The sequence below is a fragment of the Entelurus aequoreus genome, linkage group LG12, assembly GCF_033978785.1.
Source record: "Entelurus aequoreus isolate RoL-2023_Sb linkage group LG12, RoL_Eaeq_v1.1, whole genome shotgun sequence".
In the NCBI taxonomy this organism is placed as follows: domain Eukaryota; kingdom Metazoa; phylum Chordata; class Actinopteri; order Syngnathiformes; family Syngnathidae; genus Entelurus; species Entelurus aequoreus.
The window spans coordinates 4,918,995-4,943,786 of NC_084742.1; the positions used below are offsets into that span (position 1 = coordinate 4,918,995).

A 24,792-nucleotide genomic window follows, 5' to 3' on the forward strand; every position below is an offset into this window, starting at 1 on the left:
GTGTAGTTGTTATATTCTCTAGCTCATAACATTTTTCCCCCATAAAGAAATAATGTTAACTCAATAAAGTGTATTTCTTTTTTTAGCGTTAACTTTTCATTTTTTAGCATTGTAACCACATTTGCAAACAACTTTTCTCTTCATAGAATTTTCTTTCAATAAAGAAATAAAGTGCAAAAATGTCAAAGCATCATAACAAACAGTTATGTTCCAATAGCAGCAGAAGTGCACTTTTTGGAGAGCTGTATTATTTCCAGTTTTGTGCCCAAGGGACTGATTTTATTTAACACTATATTATTATTTATACACCTATAGTGATCACAGAGACAGGTTGTTTTTGTGTTACCTTATATATTTGTTTCTCTGAAAAATCCCACTTAATATTCTTTGGGTAACAACAGTCAATATTTATTTATTTTATTTAAATTTTTTAGGTGGGTAACAGTCAATATTTATTTATTTATTAGATTTTATTTTTTTTATTATATAATAAAAGTGAGCTTTTGTTAAACCAAATATTGTGTGTTTTTTTCCATATACAACAACCTATCTGGACTCCATAAGAGAATCGATAAGGAATCGGTTCGATAAGAGGATTCGATAATAGGCTCGAACTCGATAATTCCTTATCAAACATCATCCCTATGTGTCGCGTTATCGCCCTGTACTTGTCAAATTCAACGCTACATGTATTAAAGCAAGGGTGTCAAACGTACGGCCCGAGGGCCGGATCAGGCCCGGGAACAGGTTTTATCCAGCCCGCGGGATGAGTTTGCTAAATATAAAAATTAACCTGATATTTTTGAATGAAATAAACTGCTGTTCTAAATGTGTCCACTGGATGTCGCAATAGCAATTCCTTGTATCTTTGTAGATGATGCTACATATGTACAAAATAAACCACATGATATACGTTTGTTATCTGGATAGATTGAAAGTTAACACCAATGAGTTGACTGATGAACGTTATCACATAATTTATTCAGAAAATATAAATAATGACAAATAAAGATAGAATACTATTGTAAAAAAAACAACAGTATGATGTATACATTTTCAGAAAATGCTTGATCTATTTTTAAACAAAGAAAACAATCTGAAGTTGTCTTTATTTTTAAGTTATCGTGCCGTGATTTTACCAGTGCGGCCCACTAGGGAGTACATTTTCCTCCATGTGGCCCCAGATCTAAAATGAGTTTGACACCCCTGTATTAAAGCTTTAAACAACCACAAGTACAAAAGACTAAGTCAGCAATTTCCATACATTCATACTTTGTTGTCCAGCCGCTGTTAAAAGTCGGACTTTCGCGATTTATTTAGATTATTTTTAGGGTCGATAGTGCTATTTTTGGTTTGAATGCGTAGTCTTCTTCTACTCACACCACTGCTGCTTCATTGTAACACATATGCCTCGCTGTTGCTCCCTGCTGGGTGGCGGGAGTACTGCATGCAAGAACAACCCTAGTTTAAATGGTTTCATGATTAAGCCTATTTGGGCCTTGTTTGGCGGGCCAAATGAAAAGCTTTGGCCGGCCGGATGTGGCCCTCGGGCCACCAGGTGAATAGGCCTTTCTTGCAGCGCACCCCAGGGATCAATACTGCGACCAAAAGTGTTCAATCTTTATACAAAAGACGTTTGTAAAGTTAGTACTGTTTGCAGACTATACATTTTGTTAAGGCGTTGGGGTCTGAGGATCCTGGTTCTTAATGTGTTTAGAAGCGGCGTCCTCAAAGAAGATAAGGACAGAAGATAAGGGGCACCAAACGCGTCTTTACGTCTTCGGATGGCTCACAGGAGGCTGACCCTTGAACCTTGCAGCAATGAGAATGGGCTCTCGGTGGCCAACAAGGTCCCCAGATCCATCGGAGGCAACATTAAGGACAAGATTTCTCTTTGGGAGGGAAAGGAACCGTCAAAGACGACAGAAAAGCAGAGTGAGGACCATACAGAAAATGGCGGAAGAGTGGTTAAAGAAACTGTCAGGAAAGGTGTAGCGAGAGAGAGATTGGAAATAAACAATACAGGCAGTGAGGAACTGAAGGAAAGTGTGGAGCATCTCAGGGATTCAAGACCGTGTTCGCCCCATGACAACCAGGGGAAGAAAGCGGTCTTCACTCTTTTTAAAAAGCTGGACGCCATGGGTGACGGGAAAACTCCCCCAGAGCTGGGGAACTACTTCAGCCCACCGAGAAAAGACCAGCAAGCCAGACGGAAAGACCAGAGGGAGTCTTCCGGAAAACCAGAAGGACAGCAGCAGGAGAACGTGTATACAGAGCCCGTTAACCCAGTCCCTAAACCGGAACGCACCTTCCAGCATCCGGTCCTTGGGAAGCAGAGGAACTTACCACCGCTGCCCAAATCATCCTCAAGACGTCCACCTGGCGCCAACAACAACAACAACAGGTATGTGAAATTCAAATCTGTACAATTCAAAAAGTAATAAACATAGGAAAGAATACTTTTTTTCCACTTTGACAGGAAACCACTTGAGTGTGAGGAGGTCCTAAGTTCAAATAGTCGCCCTGTGCCACTGACTCAGGAGCATCACTATGAAGACATCCTGGGTAAAGACAATCATTACCCTTAGGGTCGGCGCTTTTCTTTCTGTCTCTCACTCACAAAAACACATAACTGTGAAAAAAAAATCTGCACAATTTCCGGTAAAATACCGGCAGCTGTGGTTGCCAGGAATTCACCGTGAAAAAACACAGTCACAGCGTAGAGGACCTTACGGTATGTTGATGTCGAATCCGTTAATTTAATAGTAATAGTTTTTGCTTACGGTGAATTACTATGAAAAAAAACGAATAAATTGGTAACCTATTTACGAAAAAAACCTATATAATTTACGGTAAAATATCGGCCGCTGTGGTTGCCAGAAATTCAAGGTAAAACAAATCAGGGCCAATTTTAGTGTTGCCAATCAGCCTATCCCCAGGTGCATGTCTTTGGAGGTGGGAGGAAGCCGGAGTACCCGGAGAGATCCCACGCAGTCACTGGGAGAACATGCAGACTCCACACAGAAAGACCCCTAGCCTTGGAATTGAACCCAGGACTTTCTCACTGTGAAGGATGAGCGCTAACCACTGTTCCACGGTGCTGCTCTTTCACCAATGCTAGCATTTGCAAAATGTCCCTGTATGACATTTTGACAGTGAAATTTAATTTGTGCCCAAATATTGAGTCAATTTAAATTATAGAAGCCAGAAATAACTTTCAGTCATGGTTAATCAAAATTCAATGAAATTTAATTTGATGAAAAATTATTGAATGAATGTGGAATTGGATGTCTCCTAAAGCATTACCCCATTTTTTAAAATTAATTAATAAAACATTTTAAAATTTGTGTTTGTAGTTTTATTTATTTTATTTATACATTTTTTTCCATTACTGTCAGGTTCAAACACTCATGACATCTATTAAACAAGACAAGAAGCAATGAATTAAACAGAGACAGAGTTAAATTTGGCTCAATTGAGGAGAGACGTCTGGACTGTACTCTTTGCGCAGTCTCACCACGCTCTGACGAAAGATTGTACGCCCTCCTCTTTTATTTGGACTTTCCCCGATTACACGGCAACAGCTGTTTCTAAGGGACGGGGGTCGTAAACAGCCATCGCCTTCGATTACAAACAGTTCAAAGAAAAGGTCGGTTCAAAGAAAAGGTCGTAAAAGAGTTCAAAGAAGAGGTCGCCTTGAGGGGAGTCGGGCCCTGCTTCCTCTCCGCTTTGTAGTTCTCAAAACATCAAAGAAACAGAACACCATGTTGCTTCCCATCCTACACAGTGGAGTTTCTTCTTGGTAGGATCAAAGACAGGTTTTGTCCTCATGGCAACACAAAGTTTTGTGATAACTTATTCTGACAATTACCTCAAATATGGGACTTCCTCTTTTTCAACATCCTTTTGATAAAACATAGTCTCGTCACAGCTGCGTCTGTCCAGGTCACATGTTTGTGCGTGAGTGACAGGGAGAAAAGCTCCAACTCGCTCGGGGAGAAGTTACGAAGCGCCATCTAATCTCCCAGCTGAATAGATAAGAAACATAGATGGAGTTATAATATTTGTATCTGATCGAGCGCAAGCGTCAGCTAACATTTCCTCGATTAGCGCGATTGTGGCCATCGATGATCCCTGCTGCCCCCTGTTGGCGTGGAATGTGTAATTACGATCCATTCGCAGAGAGCCCATATGAAGACATGGAGTTGGAGAGTCAGTGCTCCCAGCAGTCTCTGCCGTCGTCTCCTGGTGCGGACACAAGCAAGGTTGCATCACTTCTCATGACCTTCTATGAACGCGGACCAAAAGTCTGATCCAGATCATGTCCTCAGGTTTCAAGACCAGGCTTCTTTAGACAGAATTCCGGTCGGAGCTTCAAGCTGCTGGATCTACGTCGGGCCGCCCAGCAGACCCACGGTAGCGGCAGTGTTCCATCTCCACTCCAGCTCAGCCCCACGTCCGCCCCACCCGAGCCGGGACCTTGGCTGTCCGGGGAGTCCTACAGCCGTTCGTGCCGCAGGACACCAACCGTACGGTTTTATTTTTGTTGCATTTCAACTCACTATTTTTCTGATCTATGTTGGGATTTTTCATTTTTCCTCACAGGTGGTACTGAGGATCAACAGCATCTTTGAGGCTCGGATTGGGAAGAAACACCTCAGGAGGATTTATCAATATGCTGAGACGAGCTCAGGGAGAGGTGACATTTGTACGACCGTCTTGGTGCGCACACTTTGCATTCGGTTTTTGCCCAATTGCTGTATTTTTGCCCGGGTTTCCACATACAGGGGGGGGGGTCTGGGTTAGTTTTTGCCTCATCCCTGACTTCAAGCATGAGTGATGTATGAAGAATGCACCGCTGACCTAATAAGACCTGATACGTCCGAAAGATAGAGATGATACAGTATTATCTGCTCATAGACGCCACCTGGTGGTTGTTTGAGCACACCGAAGCTAGTCCTGGGTAGTCGCACTCATCACACTATTATGTTAGATCCACTATGGACTGGACTCTCACTATTATGTTAGATCCACTATGGACTGGACTCTCACACTATGTTAGATCCACTATGGACTGGACTCTCACACTATTATGTTAGATCCACTATGGACTGGACTCTCACACTATTATGTTAGATCCACTATGGACTGGACTCTCACACTATGTTAGATCCACTATGGACTGGACTCTCACACTATTATGTTAGATCCACTATGGACTGGACTCTCACAATATTATGTTAGATCCACTATGGACTGGACTCTCACACTATTATGTTAGATCCACTATGGACTGGACTCTCACACTATTATGTTAGATCCACTATGGGCTGGACTCTCACAATATTATGTTAGATCCACTATGGACTGGACTCTCACGCTATTATGTTAGATCCACTATGGACTGGACTCTCACACTATTATGTTAGATCCACTATGGACTGGACTCTCACTATTATGTTAGATCCACTATGGACTGGACTCTCACACTATTATGTTAGATCCACTATGGACTGGACTCTCACAATATTATGTTAGATCCACTATGGACTGGACTCTCACTATTATGTTAGATCCACTATGGACTGGACTCTCACACTATTATGTTAGATCCACTATGGACTGGACTCTCACACTATTATGTTAGATCCACTATGGACTGGACTCTCACTATTATGTTAGATCCACTATGGACTGGACTCTCACTATTATGTTAGATCCACTATGGACTGGACTCTCACACTATTATGTTAGATCCACTATGGACTGGACTCTCACACTATTATGTTAGATCCACTATGGACTGGACTCTCACACTATTATGTTAGATCCACTATGGACTGGACTCTCACACTATTATGTTAGATCCACTATGGACTGGACTCTCACAATATTATGTTAGATCCACTATGGACTGGACTCTCACACTATTATGTTAGATCCACTATGGACTGGACTCTCACACTATTATGTTAGATCCACTATGGACTGGACTCTCACACTATTATGTTAGATCCACTATGGACTGGACTCTCACACTATTATGTTAGATCCACTATGAACTGGACTCTCACAATATTATGTTAGATCCACTATGGACTGGACTCTCACACTATTATGTTAGATCCACTATGGACTGGACTCTCACAATATTATGCTAAATAAATAATGTAATGGATCAATTGATTAATTAATTAAAATTAGAATAATTATATAGTTCTAAATAATTGAATGTACTTTTACATTAAATAAATTAATGAAACATTTAACACATTTATGTATTTAATTCCAATTATAATTTGTAAAATAAATATTTCTAAATAATTTTAATTTACTTTTACAATAAATACAATGACACATTTAACACATTTATGTATTTAATTCCAATTATGATTAAAATAATTAAACAGTTCTAAATAAATGTACTTTGACATTAAATAAAAGAATGACACATTTTAACACATTTATGTATTTAATTCCAATTGTAATTATTAAAATAATTAGTTATAAATAATTAAATGTACTTTTACATAAAATAAATGAATGACACATTTAACACAAGTATGTATTTAATTCCAATTATAATTATTTAAATCATTTAATAGTTCTAAATAATTAAATGTACTTTTACAATAGATAAATGAATGACATTTAACGCATTTATGTATTTAATTCCAATTATAATTATTAAAATATTTAAATAGTTCTAAATAATTAAATGTACGTTTACAATAAATAAATGAATGACACATTTAACACATTTATATACTTAATTCTAATTCCAATTATCAAAATAATTAAACAGTTCTAAATAAATGTACTTTTACAATAAATACATGGACACATTTATGTATTTAATTCCAATTGTAATCATTAAAATAATTAAACAGTTCTAAATAATTAAATGTACTTTTACAATAAATACATGGACACTTTATAGATTTAATTCCAATTGTAATCATAAAAATAATTAAACAGTTCTAAATAATTAAATGTACTTTTACATTAAATAAATGAATGACACATTCAACCCATTTATGTATTTAATTCCAATTGTAATTATTAAAAATAACTAATCGGTTCTAAATAATTACATTAATTTTTACAATAAATAAATGAATGACACATTTAACACATTTATGTATTTAATTCCAATTATAATGATTAAAATAATTAAATGGTTGTAATTAAATGTACTTTTACATTCAATAAATGAATGACACATTTAACACATGTATTTAATTCCAATTATAATTATTAAAATATTTAAATAGTTCTAAATAATTAAATGTACGTTTACAATAAATAAATGAATGACACATTTAACACATTTATATACTTAATTCTAATTCCAATTATCAAAATAATTAAACAGTTCTAAATAATTAAATGTACTTTTACAATAAATACATGGACACTATGTATTTAATTCCAATTGTAATCGTTAAAATAATTAAATAGTTCTAAATAATTAAATGTACTTTTACATTAAATAAATGAATGACACATTCAACCCATTTATGTATTTAATTCCAATTGTAATTATTAAAAATAACTAATCGGTTCTAAATAATTACATTAATTTTTACAATAAATAAATGAATGACACATTTAACACATTTATGTATTTATCTCCAATTATGATTAAAATAATTAAATGATTGTAATTAAATGTACTTTTACATTCAATAAATGAATGACATGTATTTAATTCCAATTATAATTATTAAAATATTTAAATAGTTCTGAATAATTAAATGTACTTTTACATCAAATACATGAATGACATGTATGTATTTAATTCCAATTATAATTATTAAAATATTTAAACAGTTCTAAATAATTAAATTTACTTTTATATCAAATAAATTAATGACACGTTTAACACATTTATATATTTAATTGCAATTCTAAATATCAAAAATAATTAAATAGTTGTAAATAATTACATGCACGTTTACATGAAATAAATGACTGACACATTTATGTATTTAATTCCAATTATAATTATTTAATGACACATTTAAGTTAAATTATTTAAAAGCTTTATTCATTTATTTAAATTTGTCCCATACAACCCTACATAATCATGTGGCCAAACATTGCACGTAACAAACTAGTCCCTTTGCCCACATATAAGTCCGTCTAATCCTGTGCCCAAACAAAGAATCCTACGCGTTGGAGTCTCTGTGTTCAACAATGGGGTCAAAAAAAGTTGCGAGTGCCAGCACTTTGACAAAGAAGGTGAGAACCACCATTGAATTTGAGAAAAAAAAACCTACAAGGTGGTGTCATTGCCCACTCTCCATTCATCACTGTCGAATAATCGTTATCTATAAAATGTGTTTTGTGTTAATATTTGTTCGTGTCTGGAATGAGTTAATTGGATTCCCGTTATTTCTTACGGAAAAAATGACCAGTTTTCATACGATTCAGTACGATTCCGAGGTACATTTCTACCTTTTGCATCCCTTTTTTTAGTGTTTGACTATTTTGTCCGCAGTAACCGATGAAAACAGCGACTCGGAGAGCGAGTTCGAAGAGCGAGCCAAAGGTAAAGAACAAGTCTTGAGGGTTTTAACAATGAAGACGTCCTCCTCAAGGGACCACGTGTGTTCTCCTCCAGCCCATCGCCAGCGTCTGGTCTCGGTCCAGTCCATCCTGAGTCGGCCAAGCCACACCCAGGTCCAGTACGACGCCGGGAGAGGCTCGCTGGATAACAACCACCGCCAGCTCTTTGAGTACTTCCTGGTTGTGTCGCTGCAGAGGTCAAAAGCGGGCGGCCATTATGTGCCGCAGGTCACGCAGCAGTTCCCACTGAAGGTAATTTGGCAATAATTGGGTTTGAAGTGAAGTGAATTATATTTATATAGCACTTTTTCTCTAGTGACTCAAAGCGCTTTACATAGTGAAAACCCAATATGACATTTAAAGCAGTGTGGGTGGCACTGGGAACAGGTGGGTAAATGTCTTGCCCAAGGACACAACGGCAGTCACTAGGATGGCGGAAGCGGGGATCGAACCTGGAACCCTCAAGTTGCTGGCACGGCCGCTCTACCAACCGAGCTACACCGCCCCAAAAATTGAACAAATTGTCTTTTCATGGAGTGTTTTTGGAAAAAAAAATGTCTTTGTTGCAGTTGGAGCGAAACATGAAATTGATGAAGGAGACGGAAGATCAACTAAGGGTTATTCCCAAATTTTGCTTCCCAGATGTGAAAGAGTGGGAGCCCGTGGAGAGCTACACAAGGTAACCCAGCTGGCACAAGACATTGAAACAACGTTGAGAACATGTTGAATTAGGTCCTGGCATTGAGCAACTCAAACATAACATTGGAGCAACACGCTTTTTGACGACGTTAAATCAATGTTGGGTTCTGATGTTGATTTGACCTTTGAATTTTGGTCTTTTCCCAACCAATATTCTACAAAACCCAAAACTAGTGAAGATGTCACGTTGTGTAAATCGTAAATAAAAACATAATACAATGATTTGCAAATCCTTTTCACTTTATATTCAATTGAATTGACTGCAAAGACAAGATACTTAACATTTTTTGCAAATATTAGCTCATTTGGAATTTGATGCCTGCAACATGTTTCAAAAAAGCTGGCACAAGTGGCAAAAAAGACTGATAAAGTTGAGGAATGCTCATCAAACACTTATTGGGAACATCCCACAGGTGAACAGGCTAATTGGGAACAGGTGGGTGCCATGATTGGGTATCAAATCAGCTTCCATGAAATGCTCAGTCATTCACAAACAAAGGATGGGGCGAAGGTCACCACTTTGTCAACAAATGCGTGTGCAAATTGCCGAACAGTTTAAGAACAACATTTCTCAACGAGCTATTGCGAGGAATTTAGGGATTTCACCATCTACGGTACGTAATATCATCAAAAGGTTCAGAGAATCTGGAGAAATCACTGCCCAAAACCAATATTGAATGCCCGTGACCTTCGATCCCTGTGTACTGCATCAAAAACTGACATCAGCGTGTAAAGGATATCACCACATGGGCTCAGGAACACTTCAGAAAACCACTGTCAGTAACTACAGTTTGTTACTACATCTGTAAGGGCAAGTTAAAACTCTACTATGCGAAGCCAAAGCCATTTATCAACAACACCCAGAAACACCGCCGGCTTCGCTTGGCCCCGACCTCATCTAAGATGGACTGAAGCAAAGTGGAAAAATGTTCAGTGGTCTGACGAGTCCACATTTCAAATTGTTTTTGGAAACTGTGGACGTCGTGTCCTCCGGACCAAAGAGGAAAAGAACCATCCAGACTGTTCTAGGCGCAAAGTGTAAAAGCCAGCATGTGTGATGGTATGGGGGTGTATTAGTGCCCAAGGCATGGGTAACTTACACATCTGTGAAGGCACCATTAATGCTGAAAAGGTACATACACGTTTTGGAGCAACGTCTTTTTCATGGACGCCCCTGCTTATTTCAGCAAGACAATGCCAAGCCACGTGTTACATCAATGTGGCTTCATAGTAAAAGAGTGCAGGTACTAGACTGGCCTGCCTGTAGTCCAGACCTGTCTCCCATTGAAAATGTGTGGCAACTAAAATAGCAGAAGGGAGACCCCCGGACTGTTGAACAACTTAAGCTGTACATCAAGCAAGAATGGGAAAGAATTCCACCTGAAAAGCTTCAAAAATTTCCCAACCAACAACACGGATCCAACATTAGACATCAACGTTGTCTCAATTTACAACTATTTTGCAACTTTGTTTAAAAAAAACATGTATGTATAATCAATGTTGTATCAATGTCCCATCACAACAATTTGAGTCATCGTTTAATTTAAAAAATATATATAACAAGAATATTTTAAAAAGTGAGTAAAGTTACCATGTAAATGTGTTTTTAAATGTTCATTTATGTCCCCTCTAGTGAAATGTTCTCCTTTGTATTGACCGGAGAGGATGGCAGCAGACGCTTTGGATACTGCAGACGTTTACTGGTAAATCCAAAAAAAAAAAAAAGGAGTAAATATAAGTTCGCTGCCACTGAACAGGAAGCGGCCAAATACCGCTATGACGGCTGAGTAAATAACTGTGAGAAAGAAAAAAAAAAGTTGACATCCCTGTGGGAAAACAGGAAGTGTGTGAGTCTGGGAAAGTGTGCATGGGTTGTATGTGTGTGTATAAGTGTGTATTATGTGTGTGTATAAATGTGTATTATGTGTGTGTATAAATGTGTATTATGTGTGTGTATAAATGTGTATTATGTGTGTGTATAAATGTGTATTATGTGTGTGTATAAATGTGTATTATGTGTGTGTATAAATGTGTATTATGTGTGTGTATAAATGGGTTGTATGTGTGTGTATAAATGTGTATTATGTGTGTGTATAAATGTGTATTATGTGTGTGTATAAATGTGTATTCATGTGGGGGAGGGGGAGGAGTTTAGGGAAACTACATGTTAATATTAGTCAGGACTGCACTGTTGTATTAAGTGTTTTTAATATTCTCCTTGCTGAAATCAGTGAGCATAATTAGGCCTGAGAATCTTTGGGCCCGTGACGATTCCACACAGAGTTCTGAGGTTTATCAGAGTCGATTCTGGATTCAACCCGATTCTCACAAGGTATTATTTGGTACAGTAATTATAATAAAACTTCTTCAAAACAAGGTTACAGGTTGGAAAAGCTCCCTCTGGTTGCACGGAGGTAGTCTAAAAAAGTATTTTTTAAATTGATTTTTTATAAAATAAAATATATATATATATTTTTAAATCGATTTAAAAAAAATCATGATTTGATTTAGAATCGCAATTCGGATGTGAATACATTTTTTTGTGCACCCCTATTGTAACGACGATAAAGCTCATTTATTGGATGTTATTAAAAGTGCAGGTGTACCTAATCAAGTGTCTAGCCAGTGCCCAAATTACAAGGTGTGCCTACTGAAATGATTTTTTTTTATTCAAACGGGGATAGCAGATCCATTCTATGTGTCGTACTTGATCATTTTGCGATATTGCCATATTTTTGCTGAAAGGATTTAGTCGAGAACATCGACGATAAAGTTCTCAACTTTTGGTCGCTGAGCAAAAAAAGCCTTGTGACGTCGCAGGTTGAAAGGCTGCTCACATTTCCCCATTGTTTACACCAGCAGCGAGAGCCATTCGGACCGAGAAAGCGACGATTACCCCATTAATTTGAGCCAGGATGAAAGATTCGTGGATGAGGAACGTGAGAGTGAAGGACTAGAGTGCAGTGCAGGACGCATCTTTTTCCGCTCTGACCGTAACTTAGGTACAAGCTGGCTCATTGGATTCCACACTCTCTCCTTTTTCTATTGTGGATCACGGATTTGTATTTTAAACCACCTGGGATACTATATCCTCTTGAAAATGTGAGTCGAGAACGCGAAATGGACATTCACAGTGACTTTTATCTCCACGACAATACATCGGCGAAGCACTTTAGCTACGGGGCTAACGTGATAGCATCGGGCTTAACTGCAGATAGAAACAAAAGAAATAAACCCCTGACTGGAAGGATAGACAGAAAATCAACAATACTATTAAACCATGGACATGTAACTACACGGTTAATGCTTTCCAGCCTGGCGAAGCTTAACAATGCTGTTGCTAACGACGCCATTGAAGCTAACTTAGCTACGGGACCTCACAGAGCTATGCTAAAAACATTAGCTATCCACCTACGCCAGCCAGCCCTCATCTGCTCATCAACACCCGTGCTAGTGTCGGATAGCGCGTCTGCTATCCAAGTCAAAGTCCTCCTGGTTGTGTTGCTGCAGCCAGCCGCTAATACACCGATCCCACCTACAGCTTTCTTCTTTGCAGTCTCCATTGTTCATTAAACAAATTGCAAAAGATTCACCAACACAGATGTCCAGAATACTGTGGAATTTTGCGATGAAAACAGAGCTTTTTTGTATTGGATTTAATGGTGTCCGAATACTTCCGTTTCAAGCATTAACGTCACGCGCGTACGTCATCATACATAGACGTTTTCAACCGGAAGTTTCGCGGGAAATTTAGAATGTCACTTTATAAGTTAACCCGGCCGTATTGGCATGTGTTGCAATGTTAAGATTTCATCATTGATATATAAACTATCAGACTGCGTGGTCGCTAGTAGTGGCTTTCAGTAGGCCTTTAAACAAGTAATTAAAACAAATATATGATTTTTTTTTCCAGCCTAGTGGGAAAGGAAAGCGTCTCCCAGAAGTCTACTGCATTGTTAGTCGTCTTGGCTGTTTCAACCTGTTCTCGAAGGTAAACTATTAATTACACATGCATTCTATTATATAATTTATGTAGTAACTGTCTTTAATTTTAATAGTAATTACAATTTGATTGAAGATTGCAAAATCTGTGACAGCCACATGTGTATCTTTGTCTCACGGCCACTAGAGGGCGTACTTAAAGTGTATTTGGGATTGTTGTGTGCTGGCTCTGCAGGTATTGGCTGAAGTGGAGAGGCGCCGGGCTCTGTCTCCTGCTCTGGTGCAGCCGTTCATGCGAGCCATCATGGAGGCCCCGTGTCCGGCTCCGGGCAGAACCATCACCATCAAAACTTTCCTCCCCGGCTGTGGCACTGAGGTGACTTTGCTTAGAGAGCCCGCGGCCATATTTGTTCGAGAAGCGGATGAATTTACGACTCGCTGCTTTTGGATCTCAGGTGATGGAGCTGTGCCGACCGTCGGACTCGCACTCGGAGCACGTGGACTTTGAGTGTCTCTTCTCCTGCCTAAGTCTGAGACTGCTTCTCAGGGTTTTTGGTTCCCTGCTACTGGAGCGCAGGGTCATCTTCACTGCTGACAAACTAAGGTTCGGACTTATTTCCCAATAGTCAAGAGGTGAACGCTCTTACGTCCTCCAAGAACATAACTGACTATTTAATTGAATAGACTGCAAAGACAAGATGTTTAACGTTCCAACTTTGTTTTAAAAAGCTGACAAAAGTCAATCAATCAATCAATCAATGTTTATTTATATAGCCCTAAATCACAAGTGTCTCAAAGGGCTGTACAAGCCACAACGACATCCTCGGTACAGAGCCCACAAAGTGGCCAAAAAAAGACTGAGAAAGTTGAGGAATGCTCATCAAACACTTATTTGGAACATCCCACAGGTGAACAGGCTAACAGGGAACAGGTGGGTGCCATGATTGGGTAAATCCTCAGTCATACACACAAACAAAGGATGGGGCGAGGGTCACCACTTTGTGAACAAATGCGTGAGCAAATTTAAGAACCACATTTCTCAACGAGCTACTGCAAATAATTTAGGGATTTCACCATCCACGCTCCGTAATATCATCAAACGGTTTAGAGAATCTAGAGAAATCACTGCACGTAAGCAATGTAATTACGGACCTTCCATCCCTCAGGCGGTACTGCATAAAAAAAGCGACATCAGTGTGTAAATGATATCACCACATGGGCTCAGGGACACTTCAGAAAACCACTGTCAGTAACTACAGTTTGTCGCTACATTTGTAAGTGCAAGTTAAAACTCTACTATGCAAAGTGAAAGCCATTTATCAACAACACCCAGAAACGCCGCCGGCTTCGCTGGGCCCGAGATCATCTAAGATGGACTCATGCAAAGTGGGAAAGTGTTCTGTGGTCTGACGAGTCCACATTTTAAATTGTTTTTGGAAACTGTGGACGTCGTGCCCTCCGGACCAAAGAGGAAAAGAACCATTCGGATTGTTGTAGGCGCAGAGTTGAAAAGCCAGCATGTGTGATGGTATGGGGGTGTATTAGTGCCCAAGGCATGGTAACTTACACGTCTGTGAAGGCGCCATTAATGCTGAAAAGTACATACAGGTTTTGGAGCAACATATGTTGCCATCCAAGCAACGTTATCATGGACGCCCCTGCTTATTTCAGCAAGACAATGCCAAGCCACGTGTTACAACAGCGTGGCTTCATAGTAAAAGAGTGCAGGTACTAGACTGGCCTGTCTGTAGTCCAGGGGCCGTACTTATCAAGCTTCTTAGAGTGCCATTTTACACTTAAGTCCTGAGAATTTGCGAAATTTAGTCCTAATCTCTAACTTAAGAATAAAAGCTTTTTATCAACGTTCTTAAGTCTAAGAATCACTCCTACTCTCCACGATATTTAAGAGACCTTCAGAGGTGTCTTAAGTGGTTAGGAGTTGCCAGCAGGGGATGGCACTGAGGCGAGAGAGACGTGCGCGAACGTTCAGGGAACGGAACAATGTTTTTTTTTTTTTTTTGATGACGAGCAGCTGATCAAACGGTATCGTTTAGACAGAGCGGATATTATTTTTGTCACAGATTTAATACTTTTCGATTCCTTGTTGATTTCTGCATGTGTCTGCAGTGGGCTAGTATATATAGAGCCACCCACACCAGTTTCAAATTAGTTGCCTAATTAATGAATTGGAAAGAAAATGTTATGACAGTAGCGTATGTGTGTGGCCGTGAGGTGAGTGACGTCAGTGAGTGTGTGGGCGAGAGAAGAGAGGGAGCGGTAGCGTGAGTGCCGGCGGGGACTAGTTTGTTTTGTATTATTTTGTAGTTTATTGTCAAAATATACACTCCCATTGTCCACTTAAATATTTCCAAGATATTTCTTTATTCTTAGACAACGGATTTCCTTCCGTGATTGGTCATTTCTATGGACACAGAAATGAGGTCACCTAAAATTGCGTTTACGGCACATAGTAATGTCGTAATTCAGCTCCGAGTGTGACACTTAAGATTCAGTCCTACACTTCGCTGGAAGTGTGAGTAAGACGCTTGATAACTAACTTTTAAGTGCAGCTTTCAGCCAAGAATTTATTTACTCTTAAGTCAACTCTTAGCAGACTTCTTAGGAGTAATTCTAAGAAGCTTGATAAGTACGGCCCCAGACCTGTCTCCCATTTAAAATGTGTGGCTCATTATGAATCCTAAAATAGCACAAGGGAGACCCCCGGACTGTTGAACAACTTAAGCTGTACATCAAGCAAGAATGGGAAAGAATTCCACCTGAAAAGCTTCAAAAATTGATCTCCTCAATTTCCAAACATTTACTGAGTGTTGTTAAAAGGAAAGGCCATGTAACACATTGGTAAAAATGCCCCTCTGCCAACTTTTTTGCAATGTGTTGCTGCCATTAAATTCTGAGTTAATGATTATTTGCCCCCAAAAAATTAAGTTTCTCAGTTGGAACATTGAATATCTTGTCTTTGCAGTCTATTCAATTGAATATAAGTTGAAAAGGATTTGCAAATCATTGTATTCTGTTTTTATTTACGAATGACACAACGTGCCAACTTCACTGGTTTTGGGTTTTGTAAAATGAGCAGTAGAAAAGGTTTTTATCAGTAAACAAAGAACCTGCGGGTGCTGAGGATACAACCTTGAGGAACACCACAAAACCAAAGCTAAGTTGATGCTATATTAAAAGACAATTCAGTAAATAAAGCAATTAATAGTTAACCTTCTATTGGGGAATATTGCAAGCAGAAGTGTCCTGATACGTTTTCACTTCTGATACAATACCAATATTGGAGCCTTGAGTATTGGCTGATACCAATCGTGCGATATACACGATATCAGCATGAATCATACAGTACACACTTTCATTATTTTGTAGTTTTTCAATTTTCAATTCAAAGCCCATGACCCAGTAAGTTAAATGATGCAAATACGTTTGTTACTGGATACTTTCCAATACAGTACGCTTCTGTTGCAGTTGTAAATATGGTTCAGTTTTAGTATTTTAAACAATAGACAGGAAGAAAAAGTTAAAGTTAAAGTAGCAATGATTGTCACACACACACACTAGGTGTGGTGAAATTTGTCTTCTGCATTTGACCCATCCCCTTGTTCACCCCCTGGGAGGTGAGGGGAGCAGTGGGCAGCAGCGGTGCCACGCCCGGGAATCATTTTTGGTGATTTAACCCCCAATTCCCACCCTTGATGCTGGAGTGTCAAGCAGGGAGGTAATGGGTCCCATTTTTATAGTCTTTGGTATGACTCAGCCGGGGTTTGAACTCACAACCTACCGATCTCAGGGCGGACACTCTAACCACTAGGCCACTGCTAGAAAGTTAAAAATGTTGCACATTTTAAAGGACGTTTTTACTATGACATTTCTGATGGTATGATGTAGTCAATTCCACCTACAGGATTAGGAATTAAATATTCTACAAACATCTTTCATCCTCTTTTTATAAATGATAATACATTTTTAACATTTTTAAATAAGTTTTAAAATGTTTAAAACATATTGGCAAGTACAAGGCTGGGGCTATCAATATAAACAAAGTAAATATTACAAGAGAAAACAATATATATATAGCAAATAATAGTACAGTGGAACAAACTTAGTTTTTAAACAGTTTGTAAATATAAAGGTTTGTATAGTGAAGTAAATTTCCCCCTAAGAAACAATGTAAATATGAATAATGGCTTCCAGTTTGACAAAAATGTCCATTTTAGTGAATGTTTCTACACTTTGAACACAATATTAAGTGCTATACAGTACTGTAATTCAAACAAACATAACAAGGGGGCGTTGGCTCAACTATCTCTTTATTAACAATCCAAAACAAAAACAAGCTTAACTGTCCTGTATGCACTGCTCTGCCAACACGTACACAAAAATCCCATTGGTGCCTTCACGAACGATCAGAAATCCTTAACAACCATTTTGCTTCAATAATAAAAAATTAAGAGTTTTTTGTCCTCTCCAGCTTCTCAGGCACATCATATAGTTGATGTAGATGCCCATATCGGCTGTTCAGATTTACTTTACAAAAGAGAAGTGTGGGATACTTCTCTTGTTGCCTTATTTGTATTTGACTTTATTAAATGTATTTATATTAGAAACACAACATGTGTATATAAGAAAGGGTGCAAAGTCTGCAGGCAGTAGGAAACACATGGTTAAGTGTAGGGAGTAAAACTGATGGCAGTCTAAAGTTCAAGATTTTTGGAGCTCTTTGTTCAGTGGATCAGATGTTTGATGAAGCTCTGTGTCTATCTACCACCACTACTGTTTTCTGTTTATTTGTTACACCTCTGCCTCTGTTTCACTTTATGTTGCTGGTAAATAATATGGTTGTAGTAGTAGGCTAAAGTTAAATTATTTAGTATGCACTAATTAAAGGGGCAGAGCTTTGAGACATTTTAGCTTTTATATTTTACAAGATATATTTTTTGTAAGAACCACAATTAATAAATATATTTCAGTGAATAACTTATTGTTCAAATCTGTATATAAATATGTACATAAAGTGTTGTAATTATATTGTAAAATTGATGGATGGACGTTTAAAACAAAACTGTTATTAATTAGTAAGTATACATTTTTTGAGCCTTTAGAGAAAATCAAATCATTGTAGTAAATTATGCAAATTACTCGATGATGTCATGGTGACCACGCCCCCACCGCCACAGGTATCTTGGCAGTTTATGGGAAACACTGAACTTAGATATTGGGTTTCACTATGTAAAGCGCTTTGAGTCACTAGAGAAAAGCGCTATATAAATATAATTCACTTCACTCACAAGAGGAGAGCAAGGCGCAGACAGAGGAGAAGAAAGAAAGGGGGAGGGGCCGTGTGTGCTCTTGGAAGATAGGTGGTCTCCTCTTCCGCTGTAAAATAAGTCGGCTTTGGCATATTTTTTCCAGTGTTGTCCAGTCCCATCACAATTAAGAACTTGCTGTGGTAAAAAGCCTGCTTCCTTAGTCTCTTCAATACCAGCATGCACAAAATGACTGCCAGCAGGGAAACAAATGAATGAATGAAGCGTTTGTACACAGAGATGTGGTTCGCGCGAGGCATTTACAGTACAGTACCTGTATGGATCTATCCAAAAGTTTGTAAACCGAAAAGTTTGTGAATAGAGCAGTTCGTAGATGGAGGTTCCACTGTAAATGTGTGTGTGTGTGTGTGTGTGTGTGTGCTGTTGTAGTATTTTTCAAAAGAGTTCCGACCGTAACCCACTCAATGGTTATGGTATAAGTTTATTTCGAACATGCATACAGTTACAATATGATACTTATCACGGGTGTAAAAATTAAATCGGTACAAACCGATAACCGATTTTAACTTTAGAGATATGAATACATCGTTTGGCGAGCCTCTAGATCGATTGTCTGGATCAGGGGTGTCAAACGTACGGCCCGAGGGCCGGATCAGGCCCGCGAACAGGTTTTATCCGGCCCGCGGGATGAGTTTGCTAAGTATAAAAATGTACCTGAAATTTTGAATGAAAGAAACAGCTGCTCTATAATGTGTCCACTGGATGTCGCAATAGCAATTATTTGTATCTTTGTAGATGATGCTACATATGTACAAAACAAACCACATGTTAGTACATCAGTCGAGGAATATGATCAAACTACATAAACAACATCCTGTAATTTGATTTGGATATAATTTTTTTATCTTTATAGATTGAAAATTAACACCAATGAGTTGACTGATGAACATTATCAAATAATGTATTCAGAAAATATAAATAACGACAAATAAAGTATATATACTATTAACCGCAACAGTTGATTGTAAAAAAAGAACCCAACAACATTATGATTTGTACATTTTCAGATCATAATGTTGTTGGGTTTTGCTTGTTCTATTTTTAAACAATACAATCTGAAGTTGTCTTTATTTTTAAGTTATCGTGCCTTCATTTTACCAGTCCAGCCCACTTGGGGGTAGATTTCTCTCCATGTGGCCCCTGATCTAAAATGAGTTTGACACCCCTGGTCTAGATCATTGTTCTGACTTGATACGTTTCATTTAGGGATGTCCGATAATGGCTTTTTGCCGATATCCGATATTCCGATATTGTCCAACTCTTTAATTACCGATACCGATATCAACCGATATATGCAGTCGTGGAATTAACACATTATTATGCCTAATTTGGACAACCAGGTATGGTGAAGATAAGGTACTTTTTAAAAAATAAAATAAAATAAGAACTAAATTAAAAACATTTTCTTGAATAAAAAAGAAAGTAAACCAATATAAAAACAGTTACATAGAAACTAGTAATGAATGAAAATGAGTAAAATTAACTGTTAAAGGTTAGTACTATTAGTGGAGCAGCAGCACGCACAATCATGTGTGCTTACGGACTGTATCCCTTGCAGACTGTATTGATATATATTGATATATAATGTAGGAACCAGAATATTAATAATAGAAAGAAACAACCCTTTTGTGTGAATGAGTGTAAATGGGGGAGGGAGGTTTTTTGGGTTGGTGCACTAATTGTAAGTGTATCTTGTGTTTTTTATGTTGATTTAATAAATAACAAAATAAAATAAAAAATTTAAAAAAATTTAAAAAAACGATACCGATAATAAAAAAAACGATACTGATAATTTCTGATATTACATTTTAACGCATTTATCGGCCGATATTATTGGACATCTCTAGTTTCTAGCAATGACGTCCAAAACTAGGGATGTTCGATAATGCCTTTTTGCCGATATCCGACATTCCGATATTGTCCAACTCTTTAATTACCGATACCGATATCAACCGATACCGATATCAACCGATATATACAGTCGTGGAATTAACACATTATTATGCCTAATTTGGACAACCAGGTATGGTGAAGATAAGGTACTTTTTAAAAAAAAATACAAAATAAGATAACTAAATTAAAAACATTTTCTTGAATAAAAAAGAAGGTATAACAATATAAAAACAGTTACATAGAAACTAGTAATTAATGAAAATGAGTAAAATTAACTGTTAAAGGTTAGTACTATTAGTGGACCAGCAGCACGCACAATCATGTGTGCTTACGGACTGTATCCCTTGCAGACTGTATTGATATATAATGTAGGAAGCAGAATATTGATAACAGAAAGAAATGGGGGAGGGAGGTTTTTTGGGTTGGTGCACTAATTGTAAGTGTATCTTGTGTTTTTTATGTTGATTTTATAAAACAAAAAAACAAACAAAAACAAAACAAAACCGATACAGATAATAAAAAAACCGATACCGATCATTTCCGATATTACATTTTAACGCATTTATCGGCCGATAATATCGGCAGGCCGATATTATCGGACATCCCTAGTTTCATTTTCTTTTCACCATGCCAAGCTTCCATCTGCATCAAATCTCTTCGAATCGTTTCTATTCATATCAGATCGCCATAGAAGGTAGAGATGCACACCCCTATTACTTATCATTTTCCAGTTCCTTGACACAGCATGTCCGAAAAAGAGTAGGAAGAAGCAGAGCTTAATTAATCATACCCCTTTTACAATTAATTGAACAATGCATGTTCAAGTGATGATTAAGGGAACACCACAATACAGATTCCATCTTCACTTCCTGCACTTTTGCCTATAAAGTGATTTTTGACGCAGTAATGGGCTTTAACTTTTTTTTTTTCTTACTGAATTGTAAAATAGGTGACGAGTCACACTGTCAGACCACAGCACCTCCATGTGGACAAAACTGCTAACTGCACACCCTATATTCTGTTATTCTTGTTTCCTCTGAGCGTAATTAAAACGGCAACATTGCAACGTCTCTTCCTGCAGTACCCTGTCTCAGTGCTGCCATGCCGTGGTGGCGCTCCTCTACCCTTTCGCATGGCAGCACACCTACATCCCCGTGCTGCCTTCCGCCATGCTCGACATCGTGTGCACCCCCACCCCTTTCATCGTGGGCCTTCTCTCCCCGTCCTTGCCGCGGCTCACTGATCTACCCCTGGAGGAGGTTGTCACTCGTCACCTTTGACCTTTCACCTAAAGAAAGCGCTCTAAAATGCTCCTTTCCTCACTGCACAGGTTCTGGTTGTGGATCTCATGAAAAGTCGGATTGTAAAACAGGTAGGTTACTCACAAAAACCTTAATGTCCAGACCCCCTATTTCATGGGTGTCAAACTCTGGCCCGCGGTCCAACTTTGGCCCACTGTGTAATTTCATTTGGCCCTTGAGGCAATATCAAATTAACATTAGAGCTGGCCCGCCGGTATTATACAGCGGCGGTGCCGCTGTAACACCACATTCACCGCTAATACTCATACTTGCCAACCCTCCCAATTTTTCCCGGGAAACTTCCGAATTTCAGTGCCCCTCCCGAAAATCTCCCGGGGCGACCATTCTCCCGAATTTCTCCCGATTTCCACACGGACAACATTATTGGGGGCGTGCCTTAAAGGCCTACTGAAAGCCACTACTAGCGACCACGCAGTCTGATAGTTTATATATCAATGATGAAATCTTAACATTGCAACACATGCCAATACGGCCGGGTTAACTTATAAAGTGACATTTAAAACTTCCCGGGAAATATCCGGCTGAAACGTCGCGGTATGATGACGTATGCGCGTGACGAAGTCAGAGTAACGGAAGTTATGGTACCCGTAGAATCCTATACAAAAAGCTCTGTTTTCATTTCATAATTCCACAGTATTCTGGACATCTTTTGCAATTTTTTTAATGAACAATGAAGGCTGCAAAGAAGACAGTTGTAGGTGGGATCGGTGTATTAGCAGCGGACTACAGCAAAACAACCAGGAGGACTTTGTTGGAGCGCTAGCCGCGCTAGCCGGCGACCTCACCTTGACTTCCTACGTCTCCGAGCCGCCAAACGCATCGGGTGAAGTCCTTCGTCCTTCTGCCGATCGCTGGAACGCAGGTGAGCACGGGTGTTGATGAGTAGATGAGGGCTGGCTAGCGTAGGTGGAGAGCTAATGTTTTTAGCATAGCTCTGTGAGGTCCCGTTGCTAAGTTGCTAAGTTAGCTTCAATGGCGTCGTTAGCACAGCATTGTTAACCTTCGCCAGCCTGGAAAGCATTAACCGTGTATTTACATGTCCACGGTTTAATAGTATTGTTGATTTTCTATCTATCCTTCCAGTCAGGGGTTTATTTTTTTGTTTCTATATGCAGTTAAAGCACGATGCTATCACGTTAGCTCGTAGCTAAAGCATTTCGCCGATGTATTGTCGTGGAGATAAAAGGCACTGAATGTCCATTTCGCGTTCTCGACTCTCATTTTCAAGAGGATATAGTATCCCAGGTGGTTTAAAATACAAATCCGTGATCCACAATAAAAAAAGGAGAGTGTGGAATCCAATGAGCCAGCTTGTATCTAAGTTACGGTCAGAGCGAAAAAAGATACGTCCATCACTGCCTCTCAAGTGCTTCACTGTAACGTTCCTCATCTACGAATCTTTCATCCTCGCTCAAATTAATGGGGTAATCGTCACTTTGTCGGTCCAAATCTCTCTCGCTCCATTGTAAACAACGGGGAATTGTGAGGAATACTAGCTCCTGTGACGTCACGCTACTTCCGCTACAGGCAAGGCTTTTTTTTTTATCAGCGAGCAAAAGTTGAGAACTTTATCGATTTTCTCTACTAAATCCTTTCAGCAAAAATATGGCAATATCGCGAAATGATCAAGTATGACACATAGAATGGATCTGCTATTCCCGTTTAAATAAAAAAAAATCATTTCAGTAGGCCTTTTAAGGCACTGCCTTCAACGTCCTCTACAACCTGTCATCACGTCCGCTTTTCCTCCATACAAACAGCGTGCCGGCCCAGTCACATACTATATGCGGCTTTACACACACACACACACACACACACGTGAATGCAAAGCATACTTGGTCAACAGCCATACAGGTCACACTGAGGGTGACCGTATAAACAACTTTAACACTGTTACGAATATGCGCCACACTGTGAACCCACACCAAACAACAATGACAAACACATATCGGGAGAACATCCGCACCGTAACACAACATAAACACAACAAAACAAATACCCAGAATCCCTGGCAGCACTAACTCTTCCGGGACGCTACAATATACACCCCCACTACCACCAAACCCGCCCCCCAAGTTAATGTTGATATTTACCTCAGAAGGCTGCAAATAGAAAAGAGGCATTACATTTTTTATTTGAATTTTATTGATGTTTTTTCGTTTGTTTTTTGAAAGTAGATTTTGCACTATTAAGTTATATAAGCGTTGCTTGTTCCATATTCAGTGTTAAAACAAATCAGTGTAGCAAACTAAGCAATAATTAACGTTTTATTCATGCACTTTCTCTTGCTACTTCCAGGCTTGAATGTTTCGATTCATTCATTATTGTTATTTTATTTTCAAATTTATTATTAGCCTGTGGAAAAAGTTTATTTTGATATTTAAATCAGGATGCTGCAAATAGAAAAGAGGCATTACATTTTTATTTAAATTTTATTAGATATGCCATTGATATTTTTTAATTATTATTATTGTTTGAAACTGGATTTTGCATGTCACTATAAAGCAGGGGTCAGCAACCTTTTTGGAACCAAGAGCTACTTCTTGGGTAGTGATTAATGCGAAGGGCTACCAGTTTGATACACACTTAAATAAATTGCCAGAAATAGCCAATTTGCTCAATTTACCTTTAACTCTATGTTATTATTAATAATTAATGATATTTACACTTAATTGAACGGTTTAAAAGAGGAGAAAACACGAAAAAAATGACAATTAAATTTTGAAACATAGTTTATCTTCAATTTCGACTCTTTGAAATTCAAAATTCAACCGAAAAAAAGAAGAGAAAAACTAGCTAATTCGAATCTTTTTGAAAAAATTAAAAAAAGAATTTATCGAACATCATTAGTAATTTTTCCTGATTAAGATTAATTTTACAATTTTGATGACATGTTTTAAATAGGTTAAAATCCAATCTACACTTTGTTAGAATATATAACAAATTGGACCAAGCTATATTTCTAACAAAGACAAATCATTATTTCTTCTAGATTTTCCAGAACAAAAATTTTAAAAGAA

The 24,792-nt window shown here is 38.3% G+C and overlaps 3 protein-coding genes across 6 annotated transcripts in view; 1 reads left to right on the plus strand and 2 right to left on the minus strand.

The window, feature by feature from the left end:
* LOC133662562 (sugar phosphate exchanger 3-like) overlaps positions 1 to 24,792 on the minus strand; it is an 86,125-nt gene that overhangs the window by 26,051 nt on the left and 35,282 nt on the right. Inside the window, 1 exon segment of the mRNA XM_062066677.1 lies at positions 2,347 to 2,379. The gene's annotated coding sequence lies outside the window, so the exon portion shown is untranslated.
* LOC133661355 (DENN domain-containing protein 2A-like) overlaps positions 1 to 24,792 on the plus strand; it is a 47,981-nt gene that overhangs the window by 9,684 nt on the left and 13,505 nt on the right. The window contains exons 2-15 of one of the 2 annotated variants that reach the window (XM_062064511.1): positions 1,718 to 2,404; positions 2,480 to 2,565; positions 4,183 to 4,265; positions 4,332 to 4,529; positions 4,606 to 4,699; positions 8,504 to 8,554; positions 8,627 to 8,823; positions 9,141 to 9,250; positions 10,904 to 10,973; positions 13,184 to 13,261; positions 13,448 to 13,588; positions 13,668 to 13,816; positions 21,532 to 21,709; positions 21,781 to 21,822. In XM_062064511.1, coding sequence (XP_061920495.1) covers positions 1,785 to 2,404; positions 2,480 to 2,565; positions 4,183 to 4,265; positions 4,332 to 4,529; positions 4,606 to 4,699; positions 8,504 to 8,554; positions 8,627 to 8,823; positions 9,141 to 9,250; positions 10,904 to 10,973; positions 13,184 to 13,261; positions 13,448 to 13,588; positions 13,668 to 13,816; positions 21,532 to 21,709; positions 21,781 to 21,822 — 2,097 coding nt within the window. In that variant the 5' untranslated portion in view covers positions 1,718 to 1,784. Of the gene's footprint in view, positions 1 to 1,717; positions 2,405 to 2,475; positions 2,566 to 4,182; positions 4,266 to 4,331; positions 4,530 to 4,605; positions 4,700 to 8,503; positions 8,555 to 8,626; positions 8,824 to 9,140; positions 9,251 to 10,903; positions 10,974 to 13,183; positions 13,262 to 13,447; positions 13,589 to 13,667; positions 13,817 to 21,531; positions 21,710 to 21,780; positions 21,823 to 24,792 lie in introns of both variants that reach the window. The other variant, XM_062064512.1, reaches the window with a different exon arrangement.
* The window catches only part of cdpf1 (cysteine rich DPF motif domain containing 1), a 168,920-nt gene continuing 152,200 nt past the window's right edge, over positions 8,073 to 24,792 (minus strand). The window contains exon 8 of one of the 3 annotated variants that reach the window (XR_009827926.1): positions 8,073 to 8,760. The gene's annotated coding sequence lies outside the window, so the exon portion shown is untranslated. The remainder of the gene's footprint in view (positions 8,761 to 24,792) is intronic. The other 2 variants (XR_009827928.1, XR_009827924.1) reach the window with 2 other exon arrangements.